The 18,370-nt window shown below is 43.5% G+C and overlaps 1 protein-coding gene and 1 non-coding gene across 3 annotated transcripts in view; one reads left to right on the top strand and one right to left on the bottom strand.

The window, feature by feature from the left end:
* Nucleotides 1-5,984, bottom strand: part of LOC122565145 (coiled-coil domain-containing protein 17-like) — a 53,345-nt gene extending 47,361 nt beyond the window's left edge. The window contains exons 1-2 of one of the 2 annotated variants that reach the window (XM_043720831.1): nucleotides 5,827-5,984; nucleotides 1,890-2,042 (exon numbers count right to left, since the gene is read on the bottom strand). In XM_043720831.1, coding sequence (XP_043576766.1) covers nucleotides 1,890-1,985 — 96 coding nt within the window. In that variant the 5' untranslated portion in view covers nucleotides 1,986-2,042; nucleotides 5,827-5,984. Of the gene's footprint in view, nucleotides 1-1,889; nucleotides 2,043-5,699 lie in introns of both variants that reach the window. The other variant, XM_043720821.1, reaches the window with a different exon arrangement.
* A 4,260-nt stretch (nucleotides 5,985-10,244) lies between these two features.
* On the top strand, nucleotides 10,245-10,363 carry LOC122539658. Its single transcript, XR_006309140.1, has one exon. It is a non-coding gene; the product is annotated as a 5S ribosomal RNA (ribosomal RNA).
* Nucleotides 10,364-18,370: the final 8,007 nt, after the last annotated feature.

Here is an 18,370-nt window from a genome sequence, read left to right on the forward strand (position 1 = left end):
CTCATCTGTGACTATCGATGATACAAATATTTCAGCAAGAGGCCCAGCAATCACTTCTTTAGCTTCCCACAGAGTTCTCGGCTACACCTGATCAGGTCCTGGGGATTTATCCACCTTTACCATTTCAAGACATCCAGCACTTCCTCCTCTGTAACCTGGACATTTTGCAAGATGTCACCATCTATTTCCCTACAGTCTATATCTTCCATATCCTTTTCCACAGTAAATACTGATGCAAAATATTCATTTAGTATCTCCCCCATTTTCTGTGGCTCCACACAAAGGCCGCCTTGCTGATCTTTGAGGGGTAAAAACAATGACTGCAGATGCTGGAAACCAGATTCTGGATTAGTGGTGCTGGAAGAGCACAGCAATTCTGTGATCTTTGAGGGGCCCTATTCTCTCCCTAGTTACCCTTTTGTCCTTAATATATTTGTAAAAGCCCTCTGGATTCTCCTTAATTCTATTTGCCATTCAGTAATATTCTTATGAATAATTGAAAAGGTTCATAACAAATAGATGAGTAATTAAGCAAAAACATATCGGTATATTATCCAAATATTGAGTTGATCCTGGTTAATTCAAGTTTGGCAACTTGTACTAAAGAACTCTTGTTAATGTAAACTGGCAACAACTATGCTGATTTTCAAATTGATCTTCATTTTTGTAGTTGGGGGGATGGATTTTTCTTTTCACACTTACATAGGGTCAAAATGCATCTTTTCCTCCCAATGCCGCATTATCCCAGTGTATTCTTTGGGTCATGGCAAGCTCCATGCATGTTTCCTCGCATTTAATGCAAGTCTGCGCAGATCCCCAGGTAAGTGGAGCACAAAAGAAGAGGCCAAAAAATGAATTAGAAGTCACAGGCTGCAGTTTGAAAGGTATTTCACTAATTATAAAGGCACCAAGGACATAAAAACTCTTCCCAACATCATTCTCTTCTGCATTTTCTACAGAAGAGAATGTGACGATTAATTCTATCCTGAATAGTAGTTTCTCTGATCTCCCTCATCTTTCTTCTCTAAAATCATATAGTAAATGGCAGGAACTATAGAGGAATCATGAAAGTGGCAACACAAATGGATGAGGTGGTAAAGAAAGTGGACGGTGTACTTGGCTTTGTAGGTCAGGGCAGCGAGTATAAAAATTGGGAAATCATGTTGCAACCATTTAAAACTTTAGTTAGGCTATCTTTGGAGTACTGTGTGCAATTCTGGAAGGGTGTGGAGGCTTTGGACAGGATGCAAAAAAGGTTTACCAGGATGTGGCCTCAATTAGAGTGCATTGACTCTTGTGAATCAATCAAACCTCTTATGTGACGATTAATTCTATCCTGAATAGTAGTTTCTCGAAACTTTAAGGTTATTGTTTGTCTCTCTGCAATTTCCACTCTTGCTTCCTTCAATATCCTTACAAGACATCTCATCCAGTCAAGGTGCCTGATTAATTTTAAGTGCCAATGGCTTATCCAACGCCTCCTTCTTACCATTGTTAAGCTGACTGAGTCTCTTCCTCTGTCACCATGGTTTCGGCAGTGTACTCATCCCCTTTGTCTCTTTTCTGATCCACTGTTCTTGCCCCTGACTTTGTAACCCATTTCTTATTCTCCTATCCCTTGTCTTCACCCTCACAATTCTTTACACACCTTTGTAAATCCACCCTCCCCAGCTCCCACTATCCCCTTCACCGTGAAAGATGCAGGAACAGTATCTCCTATGGTCCTAAGTGACACCTTTAAACTGAAAGGGTCTTAGGCCTTTGAGAAATGTTAAGGCCAAACATACAATATTATCTTCTTGTGATATATTTAGTGCACTTTTTGTTAGGATAAAGTTGGAAGTGCTTACTTTGTTAAGATCATGGCTACTTATCTTAGTAGACATTACCTGGGCAAAGTCTTCCTGTTCAGCAGATGTCAAATGATCACACATTAACCTCCTCTCGTTCTCATCCATTTCTTCCAGATTATCTCGCTCCTCCATTTCCCGTTGCTTCCTCTGCTCTTCACGGCGTATCTTATAGTCCTTCAGCTGATTAAGCTGTTAGAAGAGACTGAAATTTATAAAACGAACAATATTCTGGTAATACTCAATAGGTCAGGGCACAGAGAGAGACACCAGGTGATGGAAATGGACATTGGCTGCATCGGTGCAGCTGATAGTGAGGGAGATGTGGGCTGATAGGACCCGATGCTCTCTAATGCCTTCTTATCTACCTTTCCACTGCATCTTAAACTGTTGTTCTTAGTAGTAGCCTCCTACACACTGCTGTTAATGCTGTCATCAGCACAATTCTATTTTCAGATTTCCCTTGATAGTGGCAAGTGCTTAATGACATGATTCTCACAGGCTAAGTTAAACCAAAGGGAATAAAGTGTTCAACTAAATAGATTAGGCAGTACCAAGATCGCGAGTTTAATTGGGGCAGAAACTGGGTTAAGTGTCAGGAAATGGTTCATTTCCCAGAAAACAATGCATCTTCTCAACTGACCTCTATGATGTTGGCTTGGGTGTGCACACCTGCAAAATTTGCAAGAGATGCAAATCGAGGAATTACTGTGAACCATGAGACATGGAGTGACAGGTGTAAACAAATGAAATAGATGGCTGCAAGACAGATGAAATTTAATGCAGCGAAATGTCAAGTAAGACATACTGGTAGGCAGAATGAGGAGAGAAAATAGAAAATAAACAGCATAATTCCAACAGAAAGACCTGGAGGTATGCATGTACTATTCATTGAAAGTAGCAAAACAGATTCAGAAGGAAATTTTAAAGGAATGAGGAATCCTGGGCTTCATAACTTAAAGCATCGACTACAAATGCAAGGATGTTACAATGAATTTAAAACTTTGAATCTTCTTTAGCTGGAATACTATGTCTAATTCTTAGCACTACATTTGAGGAAGGATGTAAAGACAATAGAGATTGAGGAGAATAGTTTTAGGAATGGGGTACTTCAGGTATGTGGATAGAGCTTATGTTTAGATTCTGGAACGCCCTATCTAACAATATTGTGGCACACCTACGTCACATAGGCTCTCCTCAAAGGGCAATTAAAGATGGACAACAAATGCTGCCTGAGCCAGTGATGTTGTCATGTTGTGAAAGAATAAAACTACAATTGGGCAAGTTTGGGCTGTTCTCCTTCGAGAAGAGGTCACATGGTAAAGGTATTTTAAAAATCGAGAGGTGTCTAGTTACTTCACATAAGGAGAAACTGACCCAGAGCTTCAGAACCAAAGCAGAGCAAACTGGGGTGAATGGGAAAAGGAGAACTACAGCAGGTGATTATGATCTAAAACACACAACTTGAGAATGCAGTGGAGACTGATTCAACACTGGCTTTCAAAAGGAACTTAGATAGGCACCTGAATATTTGTTGGGTTGTGACAGAAGGGTAGGGGAGAGGGATGAAATGAGTTGTTCTTGAGGAGCTGTCACAGATATGACAAGATGCATGCCCCTTTCCGTCACTCATTCTAAGATTCTGTGCAACATAACTGTCAGCTCTTATGCTTACCACTGATCTGCTCTAATTAGAGCTGGGTCCACTTCTGGCTGGACTAGAGACTATTTCATACAAAGGGAAGGTGTTATACAACAATACACAATATATTGAGTAAGTGTGAGCTCTTGGACTAGCTGCAGTGATCTAAAGGGTTAGAGAGTAATGTTGCTGATGCTTTCTCCAATTGGTCAGTTTTTAGTCTAGTTTTCAACTCTCCCAGAAGATTTCAAGGCTTCTTGGTTGGGGTGGGGAGGATTTGTATGTATTGCAGATATTCAGAACAGACTGGCAGCAGCAGTGTGTCTTTTCCTGTCAATGTCATTCTTTGTATGATTGTAAATGTCCTCCCTGGAAAAACGTATCAATTCATACAAGTCTATTCCTGCTATTGCTGTTTGTGGTACTCCTTGCCAGGAGATCTGCAGTTATGGTATGCCACACTGGTCAGACTTGCACCATCCTTTCACAATCAATGTTGCCAATGGTTTGCAACCATTCATCCAACTTAACCTGGGTCAAGCCCTCTTTCTGCTGCACTCTAGAAGGGATCCCGGAGGCTCTTCAGCTCAGATTAACACACAAACATACAAACCAGGAGCAGGAGTAGACGACTATGCATTGAGATCATGGCTGTTCTGATTACTCCACATTCCCACACACCCCACAATGGCCAAAACACTGACTAGGTTCTTTCCAGGATGTCACTTTGAAGAGTTATTTTTGTTCTTGTAATTGATTCATTTGTGTTATGGTTTGATTATGTTTTTTTTTGGCTAGTGTCTTAGCATCCAATTCCAACTCTTCCAACAACCGAAAGAAGGGTGGATGGTGGAAATCAGAAACAAAACCAGAAACTGTCGGAAAGCTCAGGAGGTTTGTCAGCATCTGTGCAGAGAAATCAGAGCTAATGTTCCAGGCCCGATAACCTTTCCTCTACCCAATTCTGAGGAAGGATAGCTGGGACCCTACAAGTATTAACTCTGATTTCTCTCCACAGAAGTTACCAGACCTGTTGAGCTTTTCCAGCAATTTCTGTTTTTGCTTCTAACTTTTCTATTTTCTTTCACGAATCTTTACGTATTGTCCGAGTTTCTGGGGCAACAGAAAGTGAGCAGAATGCAGCACTGCTCAAGTTTTTTTTCTTGCTACAAGTTTAAAGTTTGCTTGTTGCTCACACACTCTTCTTTCTCACGAAATGACTTCTGGCTATTTCTATAGCCTGGTGAAAACACTGGGATCACTTCAGCGGTAACAATGTGGTTGTGCCTACCAGAGTCGCTCTAAATTTACAGCTGTAAATTTGCGACAAGTGTCATGCCTACGCCCTAGCAACCAGCACTTAGAAACACTATACACACTCGATGAGTTATAATAAACGCATGGTCTTGTTGCTAGGTTTTGAACAATCCATCCATTTCAATCACGGAGCCACAAATACTGGATTGAAATAGCAATGGCGAAAGAAACAAGGAAATAAACGCCAATAATTTAACTTTTTTTTCCCCCAAAAAGAATTCTTATGCAACAGCCCTTGGCTGAGAACATCCAAATGCATGAAACAAAAACATTGTGTGAAACTAAAAGTTAACATTTCCAATACGAAATTAATTTTCAGCTGTCCATTGTTATGTCTGGCGAGATCCAACACAAAGACGTCAGGGCTGATGAAGGGCTTTTGCCCGAAAAGTCGATTCGCGTGCTCTCGGATGCTGCTTGACCTGCTGTGCTTTTCCAGCAACACACTCTCGACTCTAAATCTCCAACATCTGCAGTCCCCACTTTCGCCCAATATAAAGACGCTTAAGTGATAAACGCACGATTTAAATTGAAAAATACATTTTAAATATTAAAACAAAATCAAAAATACCATCAATTAAGAAAAAGGGTCAGCAGTAAACCCATAGAAGGGACATGCATATGAATCATAATGTCGACCATGATAATTCATCACATTTAATTCTTTTCACTTCTGAATGTTGAATCTTTACAAGTTTGCACAGTGAAGTCCTTCCACTGTGTTTGCCACGAAGATAATGCAAATAAGAATTTGCAAAAAGTATACTCATTCTCCAAAATTAAAAGTAGACCTCAGTCACAACACAACTGAGTGCGTCTTGGCAGTGTTGTGCTTGGAAATACAGTCTGTTTTTAAAAGACATTAGAAAAGATATAGAAAAACTTTTCACCATATCTTCAGGGGTTTTAGTTATCAACGCTCTTCCGACCTCAGTCCCGATGCAAAACTTCTCCCGGTGCTTTTCCAGCAAAGACGGAGATTTAAAAGTCATCTTACAACTCAAACAACTCAAGTACCTGGGCGTCATATCGGCTCGGAAAAAGCAACAAAGTGAATTAAACTCCGCAACCAAGGTTTAGATCCAGGGCCATCGGATGGTGCCAGCTAGCGGTGGAAATCGGCGGTACAGGAGCAGATTACTTAGTACTCTCTGAGTTCTGCAAGTTCCAATTGGCTCCCGAGCCTATCAGTTGCTTTCTGAATTGATCACTATTGTTCTCTATTATATTACTTCGCTAAAAAATCACACAACAGGTTATAGTCCAACAGGTTTATTTGGAAGCACTAGCTCTCGAGGCGCTGCCTCTTCATCGGGTGGTTATAGAACATGATCATACAACACAATTAATAGCAAAAAGGGTTACAGTGTCATGGAGTTGTAATGATATACAGTATTAAACAACTTTAGTTAAGAATCACACAACACCAGGCGATAGCTTTTAAACAAATTTAGACTTAGTCTTTCATCTTTTAGAGTGGGATTTGGTGGTTTTGGTTCTTTAATATGTAAATCGCCGAATTACATTCTCAAGGTGGCGTCAGCTTATCTAATAATAGGTGTCATCTCAGCTCAGGCAATGCATTAAATGTGTGAAGGTAAAGTCTGTACCAGTGTTGAGTAAATTCTATTTCCAAAGTGGGGCCCACAGAATCTTACATGGATACATGCAGTTTTTGAGCAAAACAAAATGTAGTTCTGCAATATGACTCTATAAATACAAATTCACCCATAAACTTATATGTGTGTGCATGCAGGAGAGTGGGTGTGTGTATGTGAGTGTACACGTGTGGGCATGAGTGCATGTGATAGAGTGTGTATAAGCTTGGTCAAGTACTTGTATGAGTGTGATGGAGTATAAGCCTGTGAGAGAGTGCGTGCATGGGGGTGAGTGCAGAAGGTGGATTTGTGTGCGCACGAGAGAAAGCTTGTGTATGAGAGAGGGTCTGCATGAGTATGTAGGTGTGTGTGTGTGCACGCGCGCGCGCATGTGAGAGAGAGTGTACAATGCAGTGGGTTCACCTGTAGTGTGACATGAACCCAAGGTCCCAGTTGAGGCCTTCTCCCCGGGAATCCAACTTGGCTATCAGCCTCTGCTCGGCCATTTTGCGCTGTTTTTCGTCGTTTATCTCAGGGGATGCCCTGAGTCTTGGTACATTGGCAAGACTGAACAAACGCTATGACAACGGATGAAAGGACACCGCACAACAATCACCAGACAGGAATGTTCCCTACCAGTCAGAGAACACTTCAGCTGTCTGGGACATTCGGCCTTGGACCACCCGGTGACTATCCTCCAAGGCGGATTTCGGGACAAGTAACAATGCAAAGTGGCCGAGTAGAGGCTGATAGCCAAGTTGGATATCCAGGGGGAATGCGTCAATCGGGACCTTGGGTTTATGTCACACTACAAGTAACCCCACTGCACTATACACTCTCTCATTCACACACACACACCTACATACTCATGCAGACCCTGTCTTTTACACTAGCTTACTCTCATTTGCACACACACACACACACACCCCACAATCACCCTCTCACAAGCTGATACCTATCATACTCATACACATACTTGACCAAGCTATGCAGACACTCTTTCACATGCACTCACGCCCACTCACATACACACACCCACTCTGTCTCTCCTGCTCGTGCACACATACAAGTTTATGAGGTGAATTTATATTTGCAGAATTGCAGTTTTTGAGCAAAACAAAATGTATGTATCAATGCAAGGTTCTGTGGAACCAACTTTGGAAATAGAATTCACTCAACATTGGTACGGACTTTACCTTCACACATTTAATGCATTGTCTGAGCTGAGATGACACCTATTATTAGATAAGCTGATGCCAATTTGAGAATGTAAAGATGAAAGACTAAATCTAAAGTTGCTTAAGAACTATAACCTGGTGTTGTGTGATTTTTAACTAAAGTTGTTTAATATATCATTACAACTCCATGACACTGTAACAAATTCTATAAATAATGTGTTGTATGATCATGTTCCACAACCACCCGATGAAGAGGCAGCGTCTTGAAAGCTAGTCTTTCCAAGTAAACCTGTTGGACTATAACCTGGTGTTGTGCGATTTTTAACTTGTCCACCCCAGTCTAACGCCGGTACCTTCAAATCATGTTACTTCACGGTAACTTTCAGGTTATTGGCAGAAGGATTTGAGAGGAGATCATTAGAACACATAACACTCAGAGTGTGTGTGGAAGTGAAGGGACTCCTGAACTGAAAGGGTGAGAGAGACAAAATTCATCATGGCATTTATAAAATCATTTGGAAATGTCACCTACAGGGTAAGAATCAAGAACTGCAAAGAGGGATTAAGCTTGGATAGCTCCTTTATTGTCCAGCGAACTCATGAAGAGCTGATAGTGCTCTCCAGTACAACAAGTTGTCAGTTTCTATTTTCCGCAAACACCAAATTAGCAGTTACTTTGTTTGGCTATGTTGGTTGAGTGATCAATGAACTCCCTAACTCAACTTCAAACAGTGCTATCTAATATTATCCATCCTCCTGAGAGCGCAGGTAGGGACCTCAATTTTAGTATCTTGCCTACAAAACAGATTAATAATTGCAAAATAATGAGAAATAAATCAACTGTATTACAGCAAAACTCATCACAATTGTGGGAACAGTGACCACAATTCTGTAAGTTTTAGAATACTCTTAGATAAAGAGAGTGGTCTGAAGGGAAGAGTACTAAACTGGGCCAAGGCCAATTATATCAAAATTAGGCAGGAGCTGGGAAATGTGGATTGGACACAGTTATTTGAAGGGAAGTCCACATTTGAGATGTGGGAGGCTTTCAAAGATAGGTTAATGGTAGTGTAGGATAGGCATGTCCCATTGAAGGTAAAGGATAGGAAGGGCAAGATTCATGAACTGTGGATGACAGGAGAAATTGTACAACTAGCCAAGAGGAAAAGGGAAGTGTACATAAGGTCCAGGCAGCTAAGAACAGAACGGGCCCTGGAGGAATATTGGAAGAGTAGGACAAGTCTTAATCAAAGGATCAAGCGGGCAAAAATGGGCCATGAAATAGTTTTAGCAAGCAGAATTAAGGAAAATCCCAAAGCATTTTATTCTTATATAAGAAGCAAGCGGGTAACTAGAGAAAGGATTGGTCCACTAAAAGATAATGAAGGAAGGCTGTGTGCCAAACCTGAGAGAATGGGTGAGATTTTGAATGATTACTTTGCATCAGTGTTCACTGAAAAGAGGAACATGATGAATCTTGAGATTAGAGATAGAAGTTTTATTAGTCTGGGTCACGTTGGCGTAAATAGGGAAGATGTGTTGGGTATGCTAGAGGTTATTAAGGTGGACAAATCCCCAGGACCAGATGTCTCTGTCCTAAATGGTCTACCCCGTATTTTTAAGCTGTGTCCTCTGTTTCGGCACTCACCCCGCAGCGGAAACATGTTGCCTGCCGCCAGAGTGTCCAATCCTTTGATCATCTTATATGTCTCAACCAGATCCCCTCTCAGTCTTCTAAACTCAAGGGTACACAAGCCCAGTCGCTCCAGTCTTTCAGTGTAAGGTAATCCCGCCATTCCAGGAATTGACCTCGTGAACCTACGCTGCATTCCCTCAATAGCCAGAATGTCTCTCCTCAAATTTGGAGACCAGAACTGCACACAGTACTCCAGGTGTGGTCTCACCAGGGCCCTGTACAGCTGCAGAAGGACCTCTTTGTTTCTATACTCAATCCCTCTTGTTATGAAGGCCAGCATGCTATTAGCCTTCTTTACTACCTGCTGTACCTGCATGCTTACCTTCATTGAGTGGTGTACAAGAACCCCCAGATCTCTCTGTACTGCCCCTTTACCTAAATTGATTCCACTTAGGTGGTAATCTGCCTTCCTGTTCTTGCCACCAAAGTGGATAAGGATCCATTTATCCACGTGAAAGTGCATCTGCCATGCATCTGAGCACTCACCTAACTTGTCCAGGTCACCCTGTAATCTCCTAACATCCTCATCACATTTCACCCTGCCACCCAGCTGATGAAATTTGCGAATGTTATTGCTAATACCATCTTGTATATCCTGAAGATAGATTGTAAAAAGCTGCGGTCCCAGTACTGATCCGTGCGGTACCCCACTGGTCAGTGCCTGGCATTCCGAAATGGAGGGGTGGAGGAGTGTGGAAGGATGAGAGAATGCAGGCTGCGGCCCTATGAAGCAGGGGGAGGGCTTGCAGTTGGCCTGTGTGGGGATGTGGGAGACTACAGGGGCCTGGTGGGCAAGGGCTGGCTGAAAGGCAGCTGGAGGGACGGAGGGAGGGAAGCACGCACGGAGGAGGAAGAGCAAAGAGAAAAGAGAAAAAAAAGCCAAAGGGGATAAAGAGAAAGAGCAAGAAAGGAAATGTGGCTGGCCAGCACGCCTTGAAGTAGGGGGAAAAGGCAGGGGCCAGCGCCTACGGCCATACTAGTCTGAAAACGCCCGTTCTCGTCTGATCTCGGAAGCTAAGCAGATTCAGGCCTGGTTAGTACTTGGATGGGAGACCGCCTGGGAATGCCAGGTGCAGTAGGCTTTTTCCGCCAGCAGTGGCTGCTCAAGTCACCCCTCTGCACTTGTCTTGTGCCAGGCAATGGAGTGGCAGGTTATTTTTGCTGCTGCTGCTGCTGTGCCTGGCATCAGTCTCCTGCAGGCACGAGACACGGAGGGGAGGAGAGCGGAGCGCTGCCAAAATCAGCAAGAAAGGCGGAAAGAAAGGGATTGGGGCTGCACGCTGTCTGCGGGTGGCAGTCAGGAAAGGCGGACAATAGACAATAGGTGCAGGGGTAGGCCATTCTGCCCTTCGAGCCTGCACCACTATTCAATATGATCATGGTTGATCATCCTTAATCAGTATCCTGTTCCTGCCTTATCTCCATAACCCTTGATTCCACTATCTTTGTGAGCTCTATCCAACTCTTTCTTAAATGAATCCAGAGAGTGGGCCTCCACTGCCCTCTGGGGCAGAGCATTCCACACAGCCACCACTCTCTGGGTGAAGAGGTTTCTCCTCATCTCTGTCCTAAATGGTCTACCCCGTATTTTAAGCTGTGTCCTCTGGTTTGGCACTCACCCATCAGCAGAAACATGTTTCCTGCCTCCAGAGTGTCCAATCCTTTAATAATCTTATATGTCTCAATCAGATCCCCTCTCAGTCTTCTCAACTCAAGGGTATACAAGCCCAGTCGCTCCAGTCTTTCAGTGTAAGGTAGTACCGCCATTCCAGGAATTGACCTCGTGAATCTACGCTGCACTCCCTCAATAGCCAGAATGTCTTTCCTCAAATTTGGAGACGAGAACTGCACACAGTACTCCAGGTGTGGTCTCACCAGGGCCCTGTACAGCTGCAGAAGAACCTCTTTGCTTCTATACTCAATCCCTCTTGTTATGAAGGCCAGCATGCTATTATCCTTCTTCACTACCTGCTGTACCTGCATGCTTACCTTCATTGGAATTGGTTCTCCTGGAAGCAGATGCGGCAGAGGCAAAGGAATTGGGAATATGGGATGGCGCTTTTACAGGGGGCAGGGTGGGAGGAGGTGTAATCTAGGTAGCTATGGGAGTCGTTTGGTTTATAGTAAATGTCCGTGTTGAGTCGGTCACCCGAGATAGAAATGGAGAGGTCTAGGAAGGGGAGGGAGGAGTCTGAGACGGTCCAGGTAAATTTGAGGTCGGAGTGGAAGGTGTTGGTAAAGTGGATGAACTGTTCAACCTCCTTGTGGGAGCACGAGATAGCACCGATACAGTCATCGATGTAGCGGAGGAAAAGGTGGGGATTGGTGCCAGTGTAGCTGCGGAAGATGGACTGTTCCACATATCCGACGAAGAGGCAGGCATAGCTGGGGCCCATGCAGGTGCTCATGGCTACACCTTTGGTTTGGAGGAAGTGGGAGGATTGGAAAGATGAGTTGTTCAGAGTAAGGACCAGTTCAGTCAGTCGAAGGAGGGTGTCAGTGGAAGGGTACTAGTTGGGTTGGCGGGAAAGGAAGAAGCAGAGGGCTTTGAGGCCTTCATGATGGGTGTGGAGGTGTATAGGGACTGGATGTCCATGGTGAAGATAAGGCGTTGGGGGCCGGGGAAGCGAAAATCATGGAGGTGGAGGGCGTGGGTGGTGTCCCGAATGTAGGTGGCGAGTTCTTGGACTAAGGGGGACAGGACCGTGTCGAGGTATGCAGAGATGTGTTCGGTGGGGCAGGAGCAGGTTGAGACAATGGGTCGGCCGGGGCAGTCAGGCTTGTGGATTTTGGGCAGGAGGTAGAAACGGGCGGTGTGGGTTGTTGGGACTATGAGGTCATACCAGGCCCCAGCCATGCCTGCCTCTTCGTCGGATATGTGGAACAGTCCATCTTCTGCAACTACACTGGCACCATCCCCATCTTTTCCTCCGCTACATCGATGACTGTATCGGTGCTACCTCGTGCCCCCACGAGGAGGTTGAACAGTTCATCCACTTTACTAACACCTTCCACTCCAACCTCAACTTTACTTGGACCATCTCAGACTCCTCCCTCCCCTTCCTAGACCTCTCCATTTCTATCTCGGGCGACAAACTCAACACGGACATTTACTATAAACTGACTGAAAGGGGGCAGTAGGAGGAGGTGTCCGTGAATTGGCGTTTAGCCTCAGCAATGCAAAGATCGGTGTGCCAAACTACCACCGCGCCTCCCTTGTCTGCTGGTATGATAGTGAGATTGGGGTTGGAGCGGAGGGAGTGGAGGGCTGCACGTTGCGAGGGTGAGAGGTTGGAGTGGGTGAGGGGGGTGGACAGGTTGAGGCAGCTAATGTCACGGCGGCAGTTGGCTATGAAGAGATCGAGGGCAGGTAAGAGGCCAACACGGGGTGTCCAGGTGGATGGAGTATGTTGGAGGCGGGAGAAGGGGTCGTCAGAGGGTGGGCGAGAATCCTAGTTGAAGAAGTAGGCGCGGAGGCGAAGGTGGCGGAAGAATTGTTCGATGTCTTGCCGCGTGTTGAACTCGTTAATCCGCAAGCGTAGGGTGATGAAAGTGAGGCCTCTGCTGAGGACTGATCTTTCATCCTCAGAGAGGGGGAGGTCTGGAGGGATAGTGAAACTACGGCAGGGCTGGGAGCTAGGACCTGGTCTGGGGCTAGAGCTGGGAGTAGGGGTGGGGTTAGGTGTGGGGGTGGAGTTGGGCCTGGGGGCAGAGATCGGCGTGGAGGCGGAGATCGGCGTGGAGGCGGAGATCGGCGTGGAGGCGGAGATCGGCGTGGAGGGGTCATTGTGCAGGTGAGTGACGTACTGGGGGCGGAAGTAGTTTCGGCGATGGCAACTCCAGGGGTGGAGGTGGCTGCGGCGACGGCAGAAACGGTGTTGTTCCCGGTGGCTGTGGACCCCGCAGAGGCTGCGAACCTGTCGGCGATGGTCTTCCTGGCGATCGTGGAGGCGGTTGTCTGGGCGGCGATCGCGGAGGTTGCATGGTCAGTGGGGGCAGAAATGACGTCATGGTTCGCGGTGGCGGTTATTGTAGCGGCCGCGTGGGTAATGGCGCCCGAGCGATTCCGGAGGCTGATGGAAGATACTGGAACGGTTGAGGAATCCGGAGTGTGGTGGTAAGTACATGAAAGTTTTTGGTACTTACTATCTTTAATTTCCAATATGGCTAGGAGGAACTGTTTGTTTAGTGTATGGATTCTCCTGAAGATGAAGAACAATAGAGGTCCTTTGCAGGTCTGTGAGAGTGTTGTCCTGAGCTGGGGTAGGGCTGACTGCAGGGCCTCCTCCATCGCCACGACGCCTGGAGGAAGAGCGCCTCATCTTCCGCCTAGGAACCCTCCAACCACAAGGGATGAATGCAGATTTCTCCAGCTTCCTCATTTCCCCTCCCCCCACCTTATCTCAGTCCCAACCCGCGGACTCAGCACCACCTTCTTGACCTGCAATCTTCTTCCTGACCTCTCTGCCCCCACTCCCTCTCCGGCCTATCACCCTCACCTTAACTTCCTTCCACCTATTGCATTCCCAATGCCCCTCCCCCAAGTCCCTCCTCCCTACCTTTTATCTTAGCCTGCTTGGCACACCTTCCTCATTCCTGAAGAAGGGCTTATACCTGAAACATCGATTCTCCTGCTCCTTGGATGCTGCCTGACCTGCTACGCTTTTCCAGTAATACATTTTTCAGTTCTGATCTCCAGCATCTGCAGTCCTCATTTTCTCCTAGTACATTTGGATTGGCTCAGGTTTGAAGAGCCAAAGGGCCTGTTCCTTGACTGTAAATTTTCTTTGTTCTTTGTACAAACCCCAGTACATTTCACAAACTGATTCTTTTCGGATCTCCACATTTAACATCTAATGAATATTCTAACACTAAATTGAAATTAACTTTATGGTGTATGTTCTTAGCTAAATTGCGAGGACACGATTTAACCAAAAAATACATTTTGAATTTTAAAAATAAGATAATGAATCGAAGAATGAAAGACACCTCATTATGAGCATGCACTTGAATCAGAATTTGCAATTCAATTAGATCTTTAGGTTAATTCTAGGACCCTAAAAAGTAGCTGCAGATCTGATGGATACATTGGTTGTAATTTTCCAAAATTCCTTGAGTCTGGAGAAGTGTAAGGATTGGAAAACTGCTAATGTGGCATCCCTGTTCACAAACTGGGGCTAAAATGTGGGTAGCTATAGGCTGATTAGCCTAACATATGTTGTTGGAAAAGTATTTGAACCCATTATTAAGGATGGAATAGCAGGACATTTGGAAAATCATAATCTAATTGAGCACAGTAATCATGGCTTCATGAAGAGGAAACCACAGCTGATCAGTTTTATTAATTTTTCAAGGAAATTTCAATTAGAGTGGGTACAGGGAAACCAGTAGATGCGTTGTATTTGGAATTCCAGAAGGCATTCTCAAGGTACTGCACCAAAGGTCAAGTAATAAGATAAGTGCCCACAGTGTTGGAGGTAGCATGGATAGAGAATTGGCTAACAGGCAGGAAACAGCAAGGCGGGGGGGGGGTTAAGGAGTTATTTTTCAGGTCAGTGATCTGTAACCAGTGGGGTTTCACAGGTATCAGTGCTGGAACCTCAACTATATACAATATCAAGGACTTGGAGGAAGGAGGTGAATGTGCTGTAACCAAATTTGTAGATGACACAAAAATAGTGGGAAACGCATGCTGTGAAAGGGGTACAAATAGTTTACAGAAAGATGTTGATAGGTTAAGTAGGTGGGCAAATAGAGTATAATACGGAAAAAAGGGAAATGGTTCATTTTGGATGGACGAGCAGGTCGGCGGCCCAAAGCCAGCAACCAGTGGCTCACTGCAAAGCAGGGTCAATGATCCAGACTGGAGCATGGCAGCAGCCAGCGGTCAGACCATAGAACAATACAGCACAGAACAGGCCCTTCGGCCCACGATGTTGTGCCAAACATTTGTCCTAGCTTAAGCACCCATCCATGTACCTATCCAATTGCCGCTTAAAGGTCGCCAATGATTCTGACTCTGCCACTCCCACAGGCAGCGCATTCCATGCCCCCAATATGGGTGCCTCCTGCACTGGTCTGCTGCAGAGACCCCTTTGAGAGAAACTGCAATGGTTGTCTTTCTAACTTATTTTTATGACCCACGCTGTGTATAACTGTAATTTAACATAGTTTTCATTTCTATTTTGCAACTACCGAATAACCTAGGTACACTGTACCGAAGATAGCACTGTATTGGCGACATTGTTACACTAACTAATCTGTAATGCTGTACCGAGGTACCTTGTACTAGGATGGCACTATAAGTGGCAACTTATAAACTTACCATGGTACTCATTTCAGTACATGACAGTAAAGTTAATTCATTCAAGATCAGAATATTATTTAATAGGCAAAATCTGCAGAAAGCTGCACCACAAAGAGAGACTTGGGGGGAGTCATGTACAAACCACAAAAATCTAGCACATAGAAGCAGCAGGAAGGCTAATGGAATGTTGGCCTTTATTTTACTGGGATTGGAGTATAAAAGTCTTACTGCAACTGTACAAGGAGCTGATGAGGCTATATCTGGAAAACCGAGTGCAGCTTTGCTCCCCTTATTTAAGGAAAGATATCATTGTATTGGAGGCAATTTAAAGGTTCAGTAGGATGATGCATGGTTTGGAGGAATTGTCTGATGAGCAAATACTAGGTAGGTTGGGACTCTATTCACTATAGCTTGGAAGAATCAGGTGAACTTCATTGAAACTTACAAGATTTTTCAGGGATTTGACAAGATAAATGCTGAGAGTATGTTTCCCCTCATAGAAGAGTCGAGGACCAGGTGGCATAGTCGCAGAATAAAGAGGTGCCAATCGAAGACTGAGATGAGGAGGAATTTCTTCCCTCAGATGGTTGAGTGTCTTCAGATCTCCTTACCACAGACAGTTGTGTGGGGCAAAGTTCATATCCATATTTAGGATTGAGATAGATACAATTCCTGATTGTAGGGTGATGGGGAAAGGGCAGGAAAGTGGATGTTAGGAATATCAGATCAGCCACAATCTGTTGAATGGCAGAGAAGGCTTCCTACTTGTTATTGCCTTTTGGTCTTTATCATTGATTCAATTAGAAAAGCAAAATAAGTGCGTTGAGACAATCAAGTAGAACAATTTAGAAACTGCTTTTGAATTTAAACCTTAATTCAATTTGATTAGATAAACAAGACAATTAAATTGATGTCAAAATATTTGTGAAATATAAATTTATGAATATGGATCTTAATTTTATTGAAGTATTAAGATTACAGCTAAATACAAATGGGGGGAAATGAGTTCAAAGTAAAACAGGCATTTTTAAAAAGGAATTTGAATGTTACATAGAATGGTAAATACTGAATGTTCAGGAAAAGAGATTAGACCACAAATAAAATAATTGGATTGTTTAAAAAGCTAGAAAAGAACTTGAATTTAAAAAGTGTTAGAGGTTTGTAGCCAATGGTACATGTTGCAATATTGTATTAAAGAAAATGCAGCAGTTAATTTGCACATAAAGGACCCACAAATAACTGCGATAATAGCCATTAGTGCTAAGTGTTATCTGAGGATTGAATTCCAGCTAGGACAACAGGAAGAATTCGGAGTTCTGATTGAAGGGTCCCTGGACTGGAAACATTAACTGTTTCACTTTTCACAGATGCTACAAACCTGCTGAGTTTTTCTAGCAATATCTGTTTTTGCGTGTTTCAGATTGCCAGCATCCGTAGTCCTCTGAAACACAGAACATTGAACAATGCAGTTCATCCTCAGCACCTATTAGGAAACAGTGAGGTCTGCAGATACTGGAGATCAGAGTTGAGAGTGTGTTGCTGGAAAAGCACAGCAGGTCAGGCAGCATCTGAAGAGCAGGAAAATCATCGTTTCGGGCTGGAGCCCTTCATCAGGAATGAGCATTTCTGATGAATGGCTCCGACCCAAAACGTCGATTTTCCTGCTCCTTCTGATTTTCCAGCAACACACTCAGTACTTATTATCTTAGGTAACACAGTCAAGTCTCTAGAATGGAATTTGAAATCATGCTCTTCTGACTCAAAGTGAGAAGCAAAAGTAGCACTTTAGATTTAAATGTAAACATGTATTTGAATTGTTCAACACAATCAACATTTTAAATTGAAACACAGAAACAAGAGTTGGCCATTCAGGCCCTCTAACCTGTTCCCTCAATCATTTCAATCTCAAACAGAAAAATAAACTTAATTTAGGAAAAGTACATGATGAACTGAACATAAAGTTTAGAATGGATCAACACAATTATACAGTTTTTGTATCTTAAGCATTATCACCATTAGAATCATAACTCAAGTTCTTTCTAGGAACTTGTAATCAAATATGCACTATAGCAAAAGGGAAATAATTACAAAAAGGAAAAAAAGGAAATCTGACTGTGTTAAATAGGACTTTGAACATACGCTTGAAGCACATTTTAGTTTCATAAGATCAACTCTGGCATGAAGGTTATCCTATGAGAGGCTGAGTCAAATGGGCACACATTCTAGAGTTTAGAAAAATAAGCATGACCTTGTCAGAAATAATACCACTTTTGTCATTTTAGTCAAAAGCTTTACGTAGGTAAGAATTCATACCATTCACTAATTGAAGTTGGGGATTTTATTACAGGCATTTTACTATAAAATGGCACTTTAACAATGAACAGTATAAATGCAACAACACTGACTAAAATGAAGAAAGTATTAAAATCTAACTTCTGTATTATTAAAAAAAGTACACAAGTGACAAACCATTAGAACATGGTCATTCACACAAATGAACAGCAACTTTAAGAAGGTTCTTTTCCCAACAAGTATTACCTTATGTTGAACTCTCTTTAACATAATCGCAAAGAACATTTTTCAAAAATTCAAGTCGCACAAAAGCAATATGTAACTTAAAATTCATGTAGCATCCTTCACACATCTTTTCATGAGGGCTAGAAGTTATGTTACACTTGCATAAAGTTCTGTTTAGACCTTATCTTGAATGCTGTGTTCAATCCTGAATACTGCATCTATATTTGCATAAGGCTATGGCTCAACATTATGTCAGACTATATCC

Source organism: Chiloscyllium plagiosum, chromosome 2, assembly GCF_004010195.1.
Source record: "Chiloscyllium plagiosum isolate BGI_BamShark_2017 chromosome 2, ASM401019v2, whole genome shotgun sequence".
In the NCBI taxonomy this organism is placed as follows: domain Eukaryota; kingdom Metazoa; phylum Chordata; class Chondrichthyes; order Orectolobiformes; family Hemiscylliidae; genus Chiloscyllium; species Chiloscyllium plagiosum.